The 21,015-nt window shown below is 39.2% G+C and overlaps 1 protein-coding gene across 1 annotated transcript in view; it reads left to right on the top strand.

Annotated features, from left to right (window-relative positions):
• The first annotated feature begins 352 nt into the window (after positions 1-352).
• The window catches only part of dcaf5 (ddb1 and cul4 associated factor 5), a 65,995-nt gene continuing 45,332 nt past the window's right edge, over positions 353-21,015 (top strand). The window contains exons 1-4 of the mRNA XM_059955016.1: positions 353-921; positions 11,083-11,226; positions 16,729-16,765; positions 19,303-19,439. Of these exons, the coding sequence (XP_059810999.1) occupies positions 678-921; positions 11,083-11,226; positions 16,729-16,765; positions 19,303-19,439 (562 nt within the window). The 5' untranslated portion in view covers positions 353-677. The remainder of the gene's footprint in view (positions 922-11,082; positions 11,227-16,728; positions 16,766-19,302; positions 19,440-21,015) is intronic.

Raw genomic sequence — 21,015 nt, 5'->3', positions numbered from 1 at the left:
CAGACCAAACTGTCGACTATTCCTTTTCCTCCATGGATTCTGCCTGATATGCTGCACTCCTCCAGCATTTTGGGTGTGTTGATCAGGAAATGTTTTCTCCCTCCATAAATTCTGCCTGTGAACAAATGACAGCAGGGATGGTGATATATGAGAGATTGGTTATGGGCAAAAAAAAGCAAATGGTGGTTCATTGGAGATGTAAATGACATGAGAAGTGTTTGAGCAACAACAAAAAGCAATATAACTTCTTCACTTCTTTTTTTTAAAAGTGTAATTTTTTAAATATATAATAAAACCCAAGCTATTTACAAGATGCATGTGATCTGTCTTACACTTCCTTACGGCTTGGGTCCCACCCCCAAAAGTTGACATTTCTGACTGCACACAGAAGCAGGCGGCGTTATTTGTGGGAGTAGTGATCGGTTTGCTCAGGAAAGGTTTTGTTCTGTAGTGGTGGGGGTGTAATGCGAGCCCCCCGGCAACAGTTTTCGTTGTAGCTGTGATTTTACATAAGTGTCGAAGCAAAGGGTATCATCTACTTCCAGTTCAGAGGGGTGAGGAGCGGCTGGTCAGCAAAGAATCGGAGGCGGAGGCGTGTGGTGTTGATGTCGGCCCGGGACTGCCGTTAATCCGCTGGAAGGAACCGAGCCGATGAAGGGGAGTGGCGGTGGCAGTGAATGAGCGGAGCTGGAGGCGGCGCGATGCGGGAGCTCGGCCGCTGTCAGCCGGGACCCGGGCCGGGACCACTGCTGCGGTTCCTGGGCCACCGGGAGCTGAGCGGCGACCGTTTCCTCAAGGAAGGCTTCCAGCGCCAGCGGCTGTCGGGCTGCAGGAACCTCTTCAAGAAGGACCTGCTTGGCCACTTCGGCTGCGTCAACGCCATCGAGTTCAGCGGCGGCGCTGGCGAGCTGCTGGTGTCCGGTAAGAAGTGGGGGGCCGTGGGCCGGGGCTGGGTGGGGGAACAGAGTCGCACAGCCACCTACTTACACAGACGCGCCCTGTTGTTATGGATACAACCCCTCCTGCGCCTCCACTCCTCTCACTTTTGCAGCTGGGGGATGCCTTCCCCTACGCCTCGGTCACCAGAAATCGAGGCCGTGGTCTGAGAAGCGCTGCAGGCCGCACCCCAGCCTCCCACACTTTGCTGTCACCCTTTCCCGTTCCAGGAGTGGTTGCACTTTTGTTTCCTTAAAATCCCAGATGTTAATCTCCCACTTCATGTTCGCGTCCTGGCTGAGGCTGCCTAGACAGAATTTGTTAGTGGCATTCTCTGTTTTAAATTCATTGCTACTGGGATTTCTGTTTTAAATCAATTACTGCTGGGTAGCAAGGAAAGTGAAAGGATTCATTGTACGATATTACAATATTTGCCTGTGTCCCCGAGATGTTCAGTGCAAATATCAGCTTTTGAACATCTCAGGGCTAAGGTAGGAGCATAATTGGAGAGAATTTGATATAGAAACACATAAGGGTAGATGGTCAACAGCTTGATCTAGGAGGTGCTTGATAGGAGCATTCAAAACGGGAAAGAGTTGAGCACATAGAGGTTAGTGCAGATATATCCAGCACCAAGATAAAGACACATCCAAAATGATGGAACACTAAAACTGAGAATATTCAATGGTTCTGAACTAAAGAACAGATCTTGAGAAATAACGGGGTTGAGGAATGAAAGGCTAATGTTACAAAAATTTACCGGATGAACCCAGTGTGTCAAGCATCAGGATTGTTTTTCTCCCACAGATGCTGCTTGACTTTCTGAGATCCTCCAGCAGATTGTTTGCTGCTCCAGATTCCACCATCAGTAGTCTCTTGTGTCTCCAAAGACTGGAGTTGTTACACCAGATGATGTTCAAAATGCAGAGACTATGAAAGAATGTTCAAAAATAAAATTAGCCATTGTTACGCCAATTTAAATCAGCAAGCGTTAAATATGATGGAGAGGGTGTGAGTAACAACAAGGGGATGAGAGCTTTACGAAAGAACTCATGGTTCACTTGGTAACAAATTGCTAATGTAATCTAATCCTCTCAAAGGGGACTTTAATGTAGCATTTCATAAACATGTTATTTTTTTTTACAATGTACGGTAGATCTGAATGGTAAACCAGAGCAGTATATCTATTCAGATGGGACTTGATCATCAGATATTTCCAATCTATATTATTATTCAGCCAATGTTTTTTAATTGTGCATATAGGTTTCACATAGTAGGAAAATGATTCTGATATGTCACTTGTATTCTTAAGTAAATTTGACATCTGGTCTGATAGGGAGTTAGAAGGGCGGATAACTGTAACTTAGTCAAATAAGGTAGTTTTAGAGAAGGGCAGAGAGGCAGAATCAGAATCGGGTTTATTGTCGCAGAAATATGTCATGAAATTAGTTGTTTTGTAACGGTACAGTGCAAGACATAAAAAAAACTTACAAAAAAGTTACAATACAAATATGCAAAAGAGGAATAGCGAGGGAGTAGTATTCATTGGTTCAGAGTTCAAAGTAAGTTTATTATCAAAGTATATGTATGTCACCATGTCCAACCTTGAGGTTCATTTTCTTGTGGACATGCTCAATAAATTCGTAATAGAATCAATGAAAGACAGCACCAACTTGTGCATTCAACCAGTGTGCAAAAGATAATAAACTGCAAATACAAAAAGAAATAATAATAATAAATAAGCAGTAAATGCCAAGAATATGAGATGAAGTCTCCTTCAAATGAGTCCATAGGTTGTGGCAATACACACAAAATGCTGCAGGACCTCAGCAGGCCAAACCGCATCTACAGACACATGTAAACAGTCAACATTTTGGGCTGACACCTTTCATCAGGACCTGAAGAAAGGTCTCACCCCAAAACTTTGACTGTTTACTTTTTCCATAGATGCTGCTTGGCCTGCTGAGATGCCCCAGCATTTTGTGTGTACTGCCTGAATTTCTAGAATCCGCAGTCTTTCTCTTGCTTGCCATAGATCATGGGAACATATCAATGATTGGGCAAGAGAAGTTGAGTGAAGTTATCTCCTTTGGTTCAAGAGTCTAATGGCTGAGGGGTAATAACTGATCCTGAACCTGGCGGTGTAAGTCCTGAGGCTCCTGTGCTTTCTTCCTGATGGCGGCAGTGAGAAGAAAGCATTTCCTGGATGATAGGGCTCCCTGTTGATGGATGCTACTTTCCTGTAGCAACACTTTGTGTAGATGTGCTCAATAGTGGAGAGCTTTATCCGTGGTGGACTGAGCCATGTTCACTACTTTTTGTAGGACTTGCCATTCAGGGGCATTGGTGTTTCCATGCTAGGCTATGATGCAGCATATATAGTATCCAGCACACAGATCTATAGAAGTTTGTCATGCCAAATTTTCACAAACTCCTTAGGAATTGGATGTCTTGCCATTCTTTCTTTATAATTGCACTTGCATGTTGGGCTTAGGACAGGTCCTCTAAAATGATAACACCAGAGAATTTAAAGTTGTTGACCTTCTCCAGTTCTTAACCTCTGATCAGAACTGGCTCATAGACCTCTGGTTTCCTCCTCCTGAAGTCAATAATTAGGACTTTTCAGGAATCTGATTGAAGAGGAGAAGAAGATATTCCTAAAATTAAAGTGTGGCTCTTCAGGCTTCTGTACCTCTTCCTTGATGGTTGTAATGAGAAGAGCGCATGTCTCAGATGGTGAGGGCCCTTAATGATGATCGTTTCTTCTTGAGACGCTACCTTTTGAAGATGCCCTCAATGGTGATGATTCTTGTGCCCATGGTGGAGCTGACCGAGTCTACAGCCCCTGCAGCCTTATTCAATCCTGTGCATTGCAGCCTGTATAGCAGGCAGTGATGCAGCCAGTCACAGTGTTTTCCACAGTACACTCAGAATGTCTGTGATACAGGCAGAGGGATTTAAGGAATGAATTTCCTAGCTCAGTATCTTGGCAATTGGGCATGGCTTCCAAGGTACAGCAGTTAAGATCAGAGATGCTCAAGAAGCTGTATTTGGAAAGGAACAGATATCTCTGATTCATAAGGATGAAGAAACTTACAATTATGAAGGGTTACTTGCCTATTCAATTAGATCACAATTGAATTGCAAAGCAACTCCTGATTTTAGTTCATATCCTCTAATATCCCTAATCCAGCAAAACCCAAGTCGATTTTAAAATTTCAATTGCCTAGTTGTTCAATAATTTGAAAACATTTATTTATGTTCGGTGAGGCCAGTATTTATTGTTAATTTCTAATTGCCTTTGAGTTGGTTACAATCAGTCATTATATTAAACCACTCAGTCCTTGAGATAATGCTCTCACTGTGTTACAAAGTCAAAAATTTTAGAACTTTGATCTAGATGTGGAAGTAAATCAATCAGAAGTAGTGGAATTCCAATTTGCTGTTATCCTTGCCATTCTTAGTGGTGGAAGCCATGGATTTGGGAGACATTATTACAGACAGTTGGACAGGTACATGGATAAGGTCGGTTTTGATGGATATGTGCCAAACATTGGCCAAAGCAGGGGATCCCAACCTAGGATCTATGGACCCCTTGCTTCACGGTATTTGTTCATGGCATAATAATGTTAGGAACCCCTGGGATTAGCTTGGGCATCATGGATGAGTTGGGCCAAAGGGCCTGTTTCCATGCAATATTACTCTACTGTATGACTAAATATTGGCAAGTTGTTGCAGTATGACTTGTGTGTGGTCTCCATCCTCAGCCACAATATACCAATGGTGAAAAGAATAAGTATTTACAGTGCTGTTATGGTGCTGTTCAAGCAGATTGTTTTACTTTTGGTGTGGTAGTTTGGAGCTCTGTGGAAATAGTTTATCACAACTCTTTACAATATTGAAAATGCTTTTAGAGTTCATGGTGAGCCTGTCCTAAAATACATATCTGACTAATTGCTGCAATATTTATGTGGCTGGACCAGTAATAGGGTAATAGCTGTTCCTGAGCCTGTTGATGTGGGACCTAACGCTACTGGCTCTCCTGCCTGAGAGAGTAGTAATGAGAAGAGAGCATGGTCTGGACGGTGGGCATCCTTGATGCTGGATGCTGCTTTCTTGTGGCAGTGCTTCATGTAAATGTAAATGTAAATGCAGATAGTGCATGATTGATGATTTAAGCAGGTAAGATGAGGCACGGGCCAGAATTGAACCATGAAGATGCAAATAAGTGATTTTGCTGATGGCATGAATGTGTTCCAAAACTAGTCTTGGGTCAAATGTTCACTTCCCTCTTCATTGTGTTGTATTTAGTGGATTGGTACTATTCTGTCTCCCCATTGCAAGTGCTTTGGTTGTAGTGGTGATGTATTCTTTGAATAATTAATTGAAACTCAAAAATACTTTCTTTCATATGTAATCTGATATTCAATTCTAGTGCAATAGCACACATTTAATCTTTCCACTCCTCCAATCTTTCTAGACTCTGTTGGAGGTTATGTATTAAATGAGCAAAACTTTCCTCCAATTAAATACCTAGAAGACCAAACTAATTATATTCAACCCAATTAAGAACTCTGTTCCATAGCTACTGATTTATTTCTTTTGCTGGCAGCTGTCCAAAACTGAACAGGGCCATCCCAATCTCTTCTTTGAACCTCCTTCATTTCCCTCTTTTATGATGCTTCTTTAAAAACTTCAACCAGAATTTTAACAATTTGTTGTAATACTTCCTATTTGGCTCAATGCTAAACTATGCTAGAATTAGTTTCTGTACATAATCTTAACATTGAAAAGCAAAGTACTGTATGTGCTGGAAATCTGAACTAGAATAGAAAATGTTACAAATATGCAGTAGAGCAGACAGCAATGTGGTGAAACTATTTGAGTTTCATCCATTCCAAATTATGCTGAGGTCTCTTTCTCTGATCTTGGCTGTTCAATTTAGATTGTTGTTGAGTCCCTTAGCTTCAGCAGAACTATCTAATACTTCATCTCCTAGGTGTGCTTGAGCCCATTCACTTGAAATTGATCAGGGCCAACATGAAAGGAGTGGGAGACATGGCTTCCAGAGATCTAATTTAAATCTTGTTTTAAAATCATCTACCTCTGTGTCTGACACCAGAAGTAGGTCAAGGGCAAGACGGTACTTGAGGCTCTTCCAAGTCTTGCTTACTTTTTCTCCCCTTATACCCTTAAGATGCTTTCTCTTTTCCTGCACAATTATTCCATGATTGTGAACTTTAAACACTAAGTTAGCAATTGCATCAGAGGCAGATCAGGGTGCCGCTTTTGATAAATACAGCCTGACAAGGAGGAATGAAAGGAAAGAAGTCCAGTTTGTTGCGGCATTGAGGATGTGGCAAAGATGCGTATGCCAATGTGTTGGTAGAGCTACTAATGATACTGAAAGGTTATCTTTTAATTAGTTTTACATAACTTCCTGTTTGTACCTTTTAACCGTGGAAGATATACTTTATTTTGAAAGCACAATTTACAACTGGAATTAAGCTTGCTGGAAAAATCTATTGGATTAAAACAATGCTGGAAGTTGTCTTACAGTAGCGGCAGATTAGACATTATTAATACATATTTTTAGGTGTTTAGAATATTTCTGCACATGGATTTAATTCTATTCCTCAGTTTTATAATTAGCACATTGTTTAGAGGAGTGATGTGATTATTGTGGCAATTGATTTGAAGATATAGTTTTTGTCTAAAAGAAGAGCAGTCTGTCAGCCACAGGTGAAATTATATTCTCCCCAGTTATTAGTATAGATGAATGACTGACAGATTTGAAGAATTTAATATTCTATGCTGTCTTTGCATTTTCTGTATGATGATACAAATGTACATTGACAGTTTTTGCTTTTTTGTTTCCTGACGTATGCATGGCTTGTCATTTTAAAATTTCTTTTAGAAATGTTTGACATTGTAGATTACCTACATTGAAACTCCATTACTCTGACATGCTGAGCACTTTGGTGCTGGAATGGTGGATTTTCTGGACTGTTAGATAATATTGCAATTAATGTACAGCAGACTTTTGTTACACAGTGGTATAATAAATTCTCCAGTGACCAGTCCAGGAACTAGGACCTCTGACATTAATGGGAGCGCAGGAAGTTTCAAAATTTCCAAACATTTGGATAGCAATTTTGTTTGGAGATGTACTGTATATAATAATGCCCATATGTCTAATTCATTGCAAGATCATTTTTGGTGTCTAATGACTGTTTCAGTACTTGTGTGTGAGAATATTTTCTTTTTTTTTTATCTGCTCCCAACTCTCCTAATGTTAGACCATAAGATATAGGAGCAGAATTAGACCATTCATACCAGTGAGTCTGCTCTGCCATTCCATCATGGCTGATTTATTATCCTTCTCAATTCCATACTCCTGCCTTCTCCCCGTAATCTTTACTAATCGAGAACCTATCAATCTCCACAGCTGTCTGTGGCAATGAATTCCTCTATTCTAAGGTTGTGCCCTCTGGTGCTGAACTCCCTGACCATAGGAAACATCCTCTCCACATCCACTCTATCTAGACCTTTCAATATTCGATAGGCTTCAAAGAGATGCCCCCCCCCCCACCCCCAATTCTGCTAAACTCCAGCGAGTACAGGCTCAGAGCCATTAAACAATCCTCATACATTAACCCTTCCATAGTCGGAATCATTCTCGTGACCCTCCTCTGGACCCTCACCGATGCTAGTAAAACTGCTTTATAAAGCCTCAGAATTACATCCTTGCTTTTATATTCTAGTCATCTCAAAATGAATGCAAACATTGCATTTCAGATTCAGATTCAGTTCGTTGTTATTTGGAAACCACAAATGCAATGCTGTTAAAAAATGAGACAACGTTCTCCGGAATGATTTCACAAAAAAAAAGCACACGACAAAACAGATTACACAAGAAAAACCACATAACATTTGGTAATCTCCAATCCAGAGTCTAGAAAGGCTGCTGCGTATCAATATCGCGCTACCATCTTAGCACGTTCCCCGGAAAGGAACTCCAAACCCATCAGACAAAACAAGACTACCCAGACACACCAAGTCAAGAGACCAGCACTACCACCCAACAAACCAAAAACCTACACAAAACCACATAGTTATAGGTAATATTTAGTTGCAACAGTGCAGACAATACCATAATTGATTAAAGACTGACAAAAATCACATAATTATAACATTTAGTTACAACAGTGCAGACAATACCATAATTGATAAAAGACAAAAATCACATAATTATAACATTTAGTTACAGCAGTGCAGACAATACCATAATTGATAAAAGACTAACTAACAAAAACCACATAATTTAACAATAGTTCTAACAATGCAGAGCAATACTGTAATCTAATAAAGAGCAGACCATGCTTTCGTTAAACCCAACTCAACCAGCAAGTTAACCTTTAGGATAGTGACTCCAGCATGAGAACTCCCAAATCCCTTTGACCCTTGATTTCTGAATTTTCTCTCTGTTTTGAAAATAGTCTGCCTTTATTTCTTCTACTGAAGTGCATGACTATGCACTTTCCAACACCGTATTCTATCTGCCATTTCTTTGCCTATTCTCCCAATCTGTCCAAGTCCATCTACAGACTCCCTGCTTCCTCAACACTACCTGTCCCTCCACCTATTTTCATATCATCCGCAAAGTTGGCCACAAAGCCATCAATTCCATCATCCAAATCATTGACATATAATTTGAAAAGAAGCAGACCCAACACCAATCCCTGCAAAACACCAGTTGTCACTGGCAGCCAACCATAAAAGGCCCCCTTTATTCCACTGGTTGCCTCCTGTCAGTTAGCCAAACTTCTATTCGTTTTAGTATCTTTCCTGTAATACCACGGAATCTTGTTTAGCAGCCTCATATAAGGCACCTTGTCAAATGCCTTCTGTGAATTCAAGTAATATTGGAAATGCATTCTCCTGTTTGTAACCTTAAAAAATCTCTCAATTTTAATTTTCTCTATTAAACTTAAGAGCTGAGAGCATTGAGCATTTATCAGAATAGGCATTTGTATCCGATATTGTTCTTGTCAGTTTATTCTGCAGCCTATCATTTTATGACATGCACCAGATAAGGCCTAACTAGTAAAGAAGTATTGTTTTTTTTATAATTGTACACAATGTCTCTGATTTCACTCCACCAATAATTAATATCTTCCCTAAAGTGACTGCTTTTCTAGGTTTTGTGCCATCTATAAACTTTGAAACTTAAAACTTGATTTGTATGTTGTATTTTTTTAAATGAAGAAGTACAAGCTCTAACCTCTGGTGCACTTCCTTCGGATCTGGGAACGTTACATTTTATAAAGCTGCATGCTTTATAATCTTTTTATCAAGTGTATGTATGTGCTGCAATTGTTTATAGTTATCAGTTATGAACACTTAGAACGTTCATATTTTACAAATGCCACCATCTTCCATGTTTTGTTGTTTTATAATAGAGCTCCCTGATTTTTGTTAGGCAATGTTTGCCTTTAATAAATTATGTCTTAATCTCAGGGTTTCCTAAGTGCTACTTTTTTTCTATTTATTTTCTGCTCCTTGGACATAGTTCTGCAAATGCAGGCTTCCACAGGTATTGAATAGTTTCTGTTTTACAAACGTCCTTAAGTAAATTTTGTCTGTGTCAGAAAATACATAAAAATCACTGTAGAAACCATTCCTCCATAGTGTTATAATGAATAGCATTAATGACACTTAACTAATAAGAAAGAATTTAGTTTTGCCATTCATAGGAATGAAGGTTTTATGTACATCAGACATTTGAATATAATGTTAGAGCTCACTTTTACTTATAGATGTCAACAGTTTGCATGTTCATAAGCTGGGGATAGCTTTGTTAGGATCAACTAGTACATTTCTGAATGAAGATTTACCATTTGTAATGTTATCATTTTATGGCAAAACTCCCATATCCAGCCCCAGTTAAGAATTTCTACTAACTCCTCCTTTTGATTTCAGTGAAAAATGTTTTTTGTATAGGGGCGATTTGTTTGATTCAGTGCTGTTAGTTGCTACAGTAATTGTTTTCCAAGCTAAGTACATTCTGGACTGGGCTTGCATTACCTAGTATGAGCTTATATAGCATAATGACAAAAGGTTGTAGCTTCAATACCTTACAGTGACATGAATTAGGTATTCATACCCTTGTTTCCATTTGTCTCTCCAAATATTTTGCTTTGAAGCATTTCAGTTACACTTGATAGAGTAAGGGTATGGGATAGGCCAGGGTATGATATAGTAGTGCTGATTTATTTAGTACAAGCAGAGGAAGAAATGCAACCAAACCCTGCAAATTCATCCAATAAATCCTTCATTACGTATTGCAAAATGACGAGCAACTCATTCTAAACTCATACACTAACTTGCTTGACTAAAGAAAATTATAATAACCAAATCCAGTCTTGCAACTAATACCAGCTATTAAAAAAATCTTCAACTTGACCAAATTGTCAGTAATTAAATTTTCTGTGGCATTGGAATGGGTCTGTAGAATAGTTGTAATGAACAGATTGCTGTGTCCTTTATTCCATGATCCTGTAATGTACCTTATTAATGGCCATTAAGTGCAGACCATTGCTGGGGGTTGGCAGCAGCTGCTTCATATGATTAGATGCTGTGATCTCTTTATCTCCTATGTGATATCATGGAAGCTGCTGTCTCCCCTTCTTTATTTTGCTGCACAGTTCTTCCCAGGCTGTGGATTTCTCTTTGGCAATAAACTCAACATTGATCACTGGCATTTAAGGTCGCTAACATGGCAGACCTCTGGCCTGAGAAGAAATGTGTAGCCAAAGACAGGAGATGCAACAATTTATAACAAATCCAACATAGTAGTGAGAGGGATTGTAGGACCTGTGCAATTTGACAGCACATGGAGCAGGCTGTGCCATTCCCTGGCAGAGGCCTGGACTCACTTGGTAATTGCAAAAATGCTAATGTTGAGTTCTGATATTTATTCATAAACCTTTGACTTTGCTTAAGTTATTTCATTAGTTTTGAAAACTCTTTTGGTCATGATATACAGATTTCATTCCAACCTTCCTTTCTGTTTACTTTGTATAAACAGCCTTAACTATTTAAGTTGTGTGACTGAACAGTAATTTGCAATATTGTTTTTAACAGGTGGAGATGATCGCCGCGTATTGTTGTGGCACGTTGATAAAGCTATTCATTCTAAAGCTAAGCCTACCCAATTGAAAGGTGAACATCTATCCAACATTTTCTGCTTGGCATTTGACAGCACAAATACCCATCTGTTTTCTGGAGGTAAGAAACCATGTGAGCAACATAACAATCTATCACTTAAACAATGATTTATTTGAACATCAAGCAAAATCACTTGGGTTTCTAAAATATTACAATTTATGTGCACTTTAAATAGGAGCTTGGATTGCATGTTAAGAAATTAAAGTTGTGAATATTTAGTGTTCATTTTTGATTACTTCTAAATGTTCTGCTTAATATGTTTAAAATAATTCGTGGACTTATATAAGCTGACCTGCATTTTTCTTCTAGATGCAGTTTAATGAAATAATTTGTTTAATTCTTATCAATGAGGGAAGCTAACTTGTTGAGCAAACCATCTGATTGCCTTGTGTACAAAATAATATGCTGACCAGACAGCAACGTGAGCAAACTGTAGTTTTGAGTAAGTTTTGAACGACTACTGAGTAGAAATATTGGACCTAATTCTTAACTCACTAGTGTTCCACTGCAGAGCTGGCATTTGATCACATATATTTAATTGAGAACTCAAGACAAATTCCAGACTTGAAGCACATTTCTACAGGAACTGGATTCCTCTGGTTTGCAGTACTGTGCAAAAGTCTTAGAATCATATATATCGCTAGGGTGTCTAAGACTTTTGCACAACTGTAGTAATTTTATTTATTGTACTGTATTGCAGCTGCAAAAAAATAATTTCATTATGTATGTGAATGATGATAATCCTGATTCTGTTATGGCTTTGTATTGTGGACTGAGAGTGGGAAGGGGTCAGGGAGAGGTGAATCATGGTTGGGAAAAGGGGAGGGAATGAGAAGCAGCAGAGAGACATTTCGTTATGAGCAACAGACTAATTGTTTAGAATCAAATCATCTTCCCTGGTATCTCGGGGATGGGTGTGCCTTAACTGTGCCAAACCGCATCACCCTGTCACCTGCCCCATACCTCTCCCGCAGCACTCCACCCCCGCCATTCCCAACACCCTTTGGTCCTGCCAGATTTACAAACTCACTCTTATACATTGACAAATACAGTACAAGTGGCCCCCGTTTTTCGAACTTTTGCTTTACGACACCTCACTGTTATGAAAGACCTACATTAGTTACCTGTTTTTGCTAACAGAAGGTGTTTTCACTGTTACGAAGAAAGGCAGTGCATGCCCCGAGCAGCCAAGTTCCTCCCCCGGAACTGCATTTTAGCCACCATTGCTTAAACACGTGCCTGTGAGCATCTGTGCTTTATGTCGATTTATTTTGTGCATCCATAAGCAAGATGAGTTCTAAGAAGAGCCTAAAAGAGCTCATAAGGATGTTACACATAGCATAAAACTAGACATAATTAAGTGTTTTGATCGTGGTGAACGAAGTAAGGACATTATCCGCACGTTGAACTTGCCTGTGTCCACCATTCTCACTATTTATATGCAGAGAGAAATCATCTTGAAAGCTGCCGATGTTACTGTTGGTTCTGCTCGTAGCAAAGTGGTCTCTCTTAGTCAGCATCCAATAATGGATAAAATGGAAAGTCTATTGCTTGAGTGGATTGATGGGTGTACAAAGCGTGTGTTCATTATCTTATAATTGAGAAATCAGTCAGTCTTTTTAATAAACTAAAACAGAAAGCATGGGACAATGGTGATGAAAGTGTTGCGAAAGTGGAATTTAAAGGTAGCCATGGATGGTTTGATCGGTTTTTGAGGCAAGGGCAGCTTCATAGCTTAAAGTTTACTGGAGAGAAGCTGATACTGAAGCTGCCGAAAAGTTCCCAGCAGAACTGAAGAAAGTAATTACAGAAGGTGGTTATTTGTATAAGCAAGTGTTTAACTGTGACAAAACTGCAATTTATTGAAAAATATTGCCGAGCACCCCAACCTCCGACGACTCAGCCTAACACACCATCATCAGTGTGCTCGCTGTCTTCCTGATTCCGGTAAGTGAAACTGCGCTGTACATACATTATTTCTACTTTATATAGGCTGTGCATTTTATGTGTTAATTGGTATGATTTGGCAGCTTCATAGCTTAAAGGTTACTGGAGAGACTGCTTCTGCTATGTAGTATGATTATACGTTACATAGTGAGATTTTCGCTATGCTAGACAGTGCTGCAATGATTGCAGAAAAGTATTTCTACTTTATATAGGCTGTGTAATTATCATATCATTCCTGCTTTTACTATAAGTTACTGTTATTTTAGTTTTATGTGTTAATTGGCATGATTTTGTAGGTTATTTTTTGGGTCTAGGAACACTCAAAAATGTTTCCCATATAAATTAATGGTAATTGCTTCTTCGATTTATGACATTTTGGATTACCAACAGTTTTATATGAACACTCTACTTCCAGATTACAGGGGAAACCTGTATTTGTGTAATGTGTGATAGATATGTTAACTTTGTGCAAATTTGGCAATGAAACTGAAAATGTTTGTCGAGCAATTATTTTAATGCAATCTCTCCTTTCTCTGAATTTATTGGCTTTATTAGATCAGGTTTCTTAAAACAAAATACTTCTACATTTTTAAGAAGTTAAAAATGCACACCTAACAAGCACAGTTTGAATGCCTTCCTTGAATGGTGGATTGGCAGAAACTCTGCTTAATGAGTTCGCTCTAGCAATGTAACCTGATTTGGACTCCCTATCTAGAACATTTCGGAATGTAATTACACATATTGATTTTCAGCTGAAACTAAATGGATAACAGCTGCGTAACTAGTGATTTTTGGCAATCAATTAATCATGTATTGAATTTTTAGAGTCAGGTACATTTGTTTATTGACATTTGGTTACATTCTGCCATCCCAGGCAGAGAATTGGTCAATAGCTGTTTCCTCCAAGACTTACCAAAGCTATTTCCTGCAAAGGGCGAATGCATTTTGTTTTTTTTCCCCCTAGAGTTATGGTATCAAGAACTAAAGGGCATAGGTTTAAGGTGAGAGGGGTAAGATTTAAGAGGAATGCGGGAGCTATCTCTACACAAAGTGTGGTATTTCTGTGGAATTAGCTGCAAGAGAAAGTGTTTGAGGCCGGTACAATTACAACTAGTAAAAGTCAATTGGATAGATGCATCAGTTGGAAAGATTTAGAATGATATGGGCCAAATACTGACAAGTGGGACTAGATTGGATAAGACTTCCTGGTCAGCATGGGCCAGTTGGGCCAAAGGACCTACCCTCCCATGCTGTGTGACTCCAAAGTGACACATTATTTGATAGTAACACATACAAAATGCTGGAGGTATTCAGCTGGGTGAGGCAGTGCCTGTGGAAAAGAATAACAGTAAATGTTTGTGCCAATACCCTTCATCAGAACTGGAAAGGAAGGGGCAAAATGCCAGAATAAAAGATGTGGTGGGGGGGGGGGGGAGAAGGAGGACAAGCTGGGTGCAAGGTGAAGCCAGGTAGGTGAGGGATAGGGGAAGAAATGATAAGCTGAAAGAAGATGTGTGGAAAAGGTAAAGAGCTGAAGAAGAAATTTGATAGGAGAGGAGAGTGGACTATGGGAGAAAGGGAAAGAGGAGGGACACCGTGGGAGGTAATGGGCAGGTGAGGAGAACCGATGAAGTGATTGGGGAATAAACAAAGAGGGAAGGGGGAGGGAGAAAAATTTAAGAGGTTAGAGAAATCACCATTCATGCCATCAGGTTGGAGGCTACCCAGACGGAATATGAAGTGTTGCTCCTCCAATCTGAGAGTGGGCTCATCATGGCAGCAGAGAAGGCCATGAACCAGCATGTCAAAATGGAAGTGAGGGTTAGAACTAAAATGGTTGGCCATGGGGAAATATTTCTTGCTGTGGATGGATTGAGCGTGCTTGACAAAGTGGTCTCCCAATCTACGTCAGGTCTCACCAACATGGAGGAGGCTACATCAGAAGTACCAGGATGACAATCGTACAATAAATGACCCCAACAGATTTGTAGGTGAAGTGTTTCCTCATCTGGAAGGACTGTTTGAGGCCCTGAATGGAGGTGAGGGAGGAGGTGAACAGGCAGATGTAGCACTTTTGCTTGTGGGGTTAAGTGGCAGGATAGAGATTAGTGGGGAGGGACAAATGAACAAGGTAATCACTGCAGAGAGTGGGAGAGAGGTAAAGATCTGCTTGGTAGTAGGATCCCATTGAAGATAGACAATGTGAAGAATGATGTACTAGTAGAGGAGGCACAAGGATGTTTGGAAAATGGAGGAGATGCAGGTGAGGGCGGTGTCAGTGGTGGAGGAAGGGAGACCCTGTTCTTTGAAGAGGAAGGACATCTCTGATGTTCCGGAAAGGAAAGCCTCATCCTGAGAACAGATGTAACAGTGAAGAAGGAACTGAGAAAAGGGAATGGCATTTTTTACTGGTGACAGTGGGAAAAAGTATATTCAAGATAGCAGTGAGAGTCGGTAGGTTTGTAAAAGATATTGGTATACCATTTCTGAAACCATTCTCATTTTCTCAACCTCTCTTCCCCTCCCCCTCTGGGACAAACTGTAGTTTGTCTGTGCCAATGTTCTGATTGGATTATATGTAAAGTCAGTTATCAGGTGACTGCATGACACTTTACTTAACATTACACATTAAAAAACTTGAATGGCTTCGTCTGGATCTTCATTTCTTGGAAAGATTTGGGCACTTGATTGTCGTTTATGAAACTTAATGAAGAAACTGTTGTATGGAGGGGCAACTGCACAGGACCAAAAGAAGCTTCAGAAGGTTGTAAATCTAGTCAGCTCCAACTTGGACACTAGCCTACAAAGTACCCAGGACATCTTTAGGAAGCAGTGTCTCAGAAAGGCATTATTAAAGACCTCCAGCACCCAGGGCATGCCCTTTTCTCACTGTTACCATTAGGTAGGAGATACACAAGCCTGAAGGCACACATTCAGCAACTTAGGAACAGCTTCTTCCCCTCTGATATCCAATTCCTAAATGGACTTCAAAGCTTTGGACACAACCTCACTTTTTTAATATACAGTATTTCTGTTTTTGCACACTTTTTAAATCATCTATTCAATATATGTAATTGATTTACTTGTTCATTATGTTTTATTTTATTTATTATTTTTTCTCTTTCTGCTAGATTATGTATTGCATTGAACTGCTGCTGCTAAGTTAACAAATTTTACGTCACATGCTGGTGATAAACCTGATTCTGAGAAACCTAGAGTTTAAAAAAGAGAAAATTCTCACAGTGATATTGATACATTTTTGGAAAAAATAGCAAATTGTTATGCAGTTGAACATCTGGAATACAGCTAAAACCACAAACCAGAAATTGTATTTGTAGCTTACTGGTGCATAAATACTGTGCTACCATTTAACTGTATAAAGCAATATGATTATTTCAATTACTTTAGATAATTAGTGTGCAGTATTTCATTTGTGTTACAACATTGTATTTTGTTGTGAAGGTAAATGTCATTTTCTGTTGTGCCTATGTTAGTGTCTCCAGAACTGATCCTGAGATTTGGGCTATTCTATTGACAATGCCAGTGTGCAATATTGTTAACAGCAATTTTTAGAGTTTGTTTTGAAGGCTAATTGTTTTCAATTTCCCTTAATAGGAAATGATGAGCAAGTGATTGTTCATGATGTTGAAAGGTAAGTCAAAGAGAAATAAATGCCAACTAATGGTATAATATTTATAACTTGGCAGAGGTTTTTATTGAAGAGCTGAATGCAAGGTGAAATGCAATTGACAGAAGTTATTAGAACAGTGCTCAGTTTTGAATGCACTATAGGTGTTGTTCACTGTTTGTATTACACTGTTTAAAGAAAGGTCTTTCAGATTGGCAGCAGCAATAGTGGGTATGGCATTTTTGCATGTCTTATTTGGAATGTTATCTGAATATGAAAGCCTTCGATAAATTTTTGTATATACTGGTTTGAAATTTATTTAATAAAGGTCTTCGTTTTGGCTAGTTCTATGACATTCAAATTTTGTACATTCTGTGATGTCAAGGTCTTGAATCATCAAACTATTCTTCATGAGAGGGAGCTAATGCAAGGCATGTATATTCATTCTTGTAAATGTAGGAACTGGGACATTATGCTGGAGGGAACTCTGTGTGTGTGTGTCGCAGGGGTCTGGAAGATTAGAGGGAAAAGCAATGTCATTGAATGGAGTTGTCATTGAGGGCAATGATTTTGAAAGTGGGGAATCAATGAAAGGAAGCAAGTGCAGAATAATGGGGGAAAACATCTCCACAAATCTCTGCAGTCAAAATGTAGCTATTCACATTAAGAACTGGTATAAAGCTTAAATAGAACCTGCTTTACATTAATTTTGAAGATCTTGTAGATTATTGCATTAATCCTGGAAAGCTGCCAATGTCTAAAAGTAGGTTTCAGTGGTATCAGGAATGAGCTGAATGACACTTTGGAGGTTTAAGTAGGCACTGCTAATGATAATAACGAAGTGAGACTAAATATTGAACTGGAAATCTGACAGGAGTTTGTGTCTTCCAGTTTGGTCTGAGCAATTGACCCCAGTGATTGGTTGAATGAAGGCAAATGTACTTGGTTTTCTTTGAAAGCTTGAGTAGTGCTTTTTTTTTGCAGGAGAAAGCAATGGTGGAAAACTTAGTTTGAAATACTAAACTTGGATTGCAATAACAAACAGTATTAGTTGTGTACTCATTATCTGACAACTTTAAGTGAATGTGTTATCTAACCTGAAGTGTCCGGTGAACACTGAATGTTCTTCAGAAAATTCAGATTATGCATGATGGTTAATTTACAGCAATAATGCATAACCTGTTCAGCAGCTATCAAGCAGATATCAAGATTTTGTTCAGCCAGTTATGAATATCATAATTACGTTTAACATTCAATGGAGCACTTTCCTCAGTATAAATGAGGAAGGTTGTGCTAAGGTCTATATGTACAGTGGGAGTGATGGGAGATGTAAAGGTAATTGTACTGCAACAATATATATGCTTTGATGTGGCAATTCATCTTGGTGTACTTAGAACATTGTCAAGCAAAACTTGATGCTGAGATACAAGATGATAGTAAGACAGAGGATGGAAAGCTAGCCTAAAAAGGCAAGTTATAGTGCATCTTAAAGGGGAAAGGGAGACAAAGAAAGTATACCAGATAAGCAAAGTAGGGTAATAGAATTATTTAAATTTGAGAATATTAGGCCATTATGAATGGAACATGGATATTTCAAAGTGTACAGAGTTTGAGGGAAATTAAAAAGGCCACGAGGGATTTGAAGTTGATAACTTTAAATATCAAGACATAAATTAGTCTTCATCAGATGTGAGTTAACACTGGGACAGCAGAGTTTTGAATAAGAGAGTTGGGTGAGGAAAACAAGTCAGCAGTCCATATACCTAATTCATTACAATATAGTTACTGGTTATATCTAGAGGTTTGCATGGTCATGGCTTAAAGATTTAGCCACAGATAGCTGGTGCAGGTACTGAATCAAGTGGTATTACAAGGGTGGAAATCAGAAATCTTAATGATGAAACAAATGTCTGAAGCTCCTCTTGATGTCAGATAGGATGCCAGGATTATGATCTGTCTGATTTTTAGATTGTTACCAGGTAGAGAAGTGGTAAGAAATAAGAACAGCTGGTAGTAGACTTCAGTTGGAGGACATTCCTGGCCACCTGTTATGGATATCAGATAAGCAGCCTGAAAGTCCAGATACTGTAGTGAGAGCAAGAGAGATGGAGAAGTAGACATGAATCTTATTAATGACTCTGCAGTAGCTATATTTTGGATGTTGTTGTAATGCAGCATGAAGATGGAAATAGATGAGAGGCTTGGTTAGATAATGGAACACCAATATTACAAATTCAGGCACAGGAAGAGAAGCAATAGATGATGATCCTCTTGCCCTAACTAATATTTTCACGTGAGTGGACTTGGGAATCTGAGCATGAATTTGGAAAGCGGTAACACAGTCAATGAATTTGGACAGAAAAAGGATCTTGGGGAAAGGATTGCAATTAACAATATGATCTGTAACAAATTTCTTTTTTACACATTGTTATTTGGGGTAATTTGAGGTTGTCAGATGAATTTAGTTTTATTCTGCTTTTCTCATTGTTACATAGTTAGTAGCTTTTCTACAGTTATTAATCTCACAAATTTAACTCATTCATTACCTGAATCTTTTTCAGCACTGAAATTGTGAATGTTTTCCCACATGATGATGCTGTATATGGCCTTTCTGTGAGTCCTGTGAATGATAATGTGTTTGCCAGTTCATCTGACGATGGCAGAGTTCTTATCTGGGATATACGGGACTGCCACGGAGGTACGTATGAAGAGTCATAAAGCTTGACTAATATGTAGTGGTCCCTAATGAGATCGTCCTAGGTTCATATCGATCAAGGATGGCCTGGTTCAATTGCATTTCTGAGGTGACTGTTGAGGTAAATTTTGGATCTGCGTACTTTGCTGCAGATCGGGCAGGAGGTGAGTAATGAGGTTCCACAGGCCTTCTGTTGGCTTTCTGGTGTCTGTGTGCTTCTGACCTGTGAACTTGAGGTTGTCAATTCCATCCCCAATTATCCTAGTTTGATCAGGCTTATGCCTTGGATTCACAGGAATCACTGGGGATGTTGCATCTATTGAAGGAGGATTTGAGAACATCCTGAATCTTCTCATCTGTCTTCCTGGTAGCCTCTTCCTATAACAGAGGATGTATAGTGTGCTTGTTTCAAGAGCTTCTTGCTAGGCTTGAAAAAGGTGTGTCCTGCCCAACTGAGTCAATTGAGTGTGATTAGAGCCTCAGAGTTCTGAATGTTGTTCTCAAAGAGAATGCTGTCATTAGTTCGCTAACTCTGAGAGTGGTTTTGGAGGATTTTGGTATCCATTGTTATGAAGTGTCTACTATATGTTGTCAAAATTTCAAAAATGTTTAATAAATCTGGTATACACAGGATTTTGTGTCATGTTTGAGTACTTGAGGTTTTTAATGTTAGGCAGCCAAGGGATATACTGACACAAACAATGTAATATCTGCCTTTGCTGAGAGGTGGTTCTTGTGGTTCTTTAAGAGTGAGGAATGGGAAGTATTTCATGAGCCTTTATTACCAGGTTGGGGGAGGGGGACGTCATGAATAGACTTCTGTTTTGAGGATGTTGAGTGCAAACCAATCCTCTCACATACTTCAATAAACACGTTTATGGAAATTTATTTACCCTTTTAAGTGTGCATATTTTCAATGTTATCTATATCCTGTAGTTCAGCTGTGGGGAGAGGAGGCAACATAGATTGAATAGTTTACTGTTAGTCCTTTGTTCTGTTTCAGTACAAAATTAGGTGGAGATGAGGTGCAATGTTCAGGCCCACATCTGAATTCAGTCCTACCTCTGGCACTGCATGTTCAGAGTTTGCAAATTCCACGACTCTGTGGCTTTCTAACCATTGCAAAAGATGTACAGTTTTGTAAGTTAATTGGCTATTATAAATTGTCCAACTGTGTAGTTAATTGGTAGAATGTGGGACGTTGGTGGGGATGTGGAGAGGGAAAGGGTGCTTGATGGATAGCAGAGACTTGCTGGGCCTATTTCTGTTCTCAGTGAAAGACTGGGGGTAAAAATGCAGATTCAGTGATGCCGCCTTGCATGGCAATCATCTACGCTGACATTGGCTACAGGACACATTAATTCATATCATTGCTTACATGCCCTTAGGTCTCTCTAATATTACAATCTTTTATTCACTTCTTTTTTATTAGTTTTCATAGAATCATAGCCCGAATGTGAGTGAAAACTTGAAGCATTTTAAAGATATGCATTGGTGATAAATGAATATCCATTCCCTCCTTAATATTTTTATGCTTTAGGGTTAAAGAATTTTTCTTCGGTTGGCAGCAGCTGTTATT

Source organism: Hypanus sabinus, chromosome 2 (genome assembly GCF_030144855.1).
Source record: "Hypanus sabinus isolate sHypSab1 chromosome 2, sHypSab1.hap1, whole genome shotgun sequence".
Classification (NCBI taxonomy): Eukaryota; Metazoa; Chordata; class Chondrichthyes; order Myliobatiformes; family Dasyatidae; genus Hypanus; species Hypanus sabinus.
This window is presented reverse-complemented; position numbering and strand designations above follow the sequence as displayed.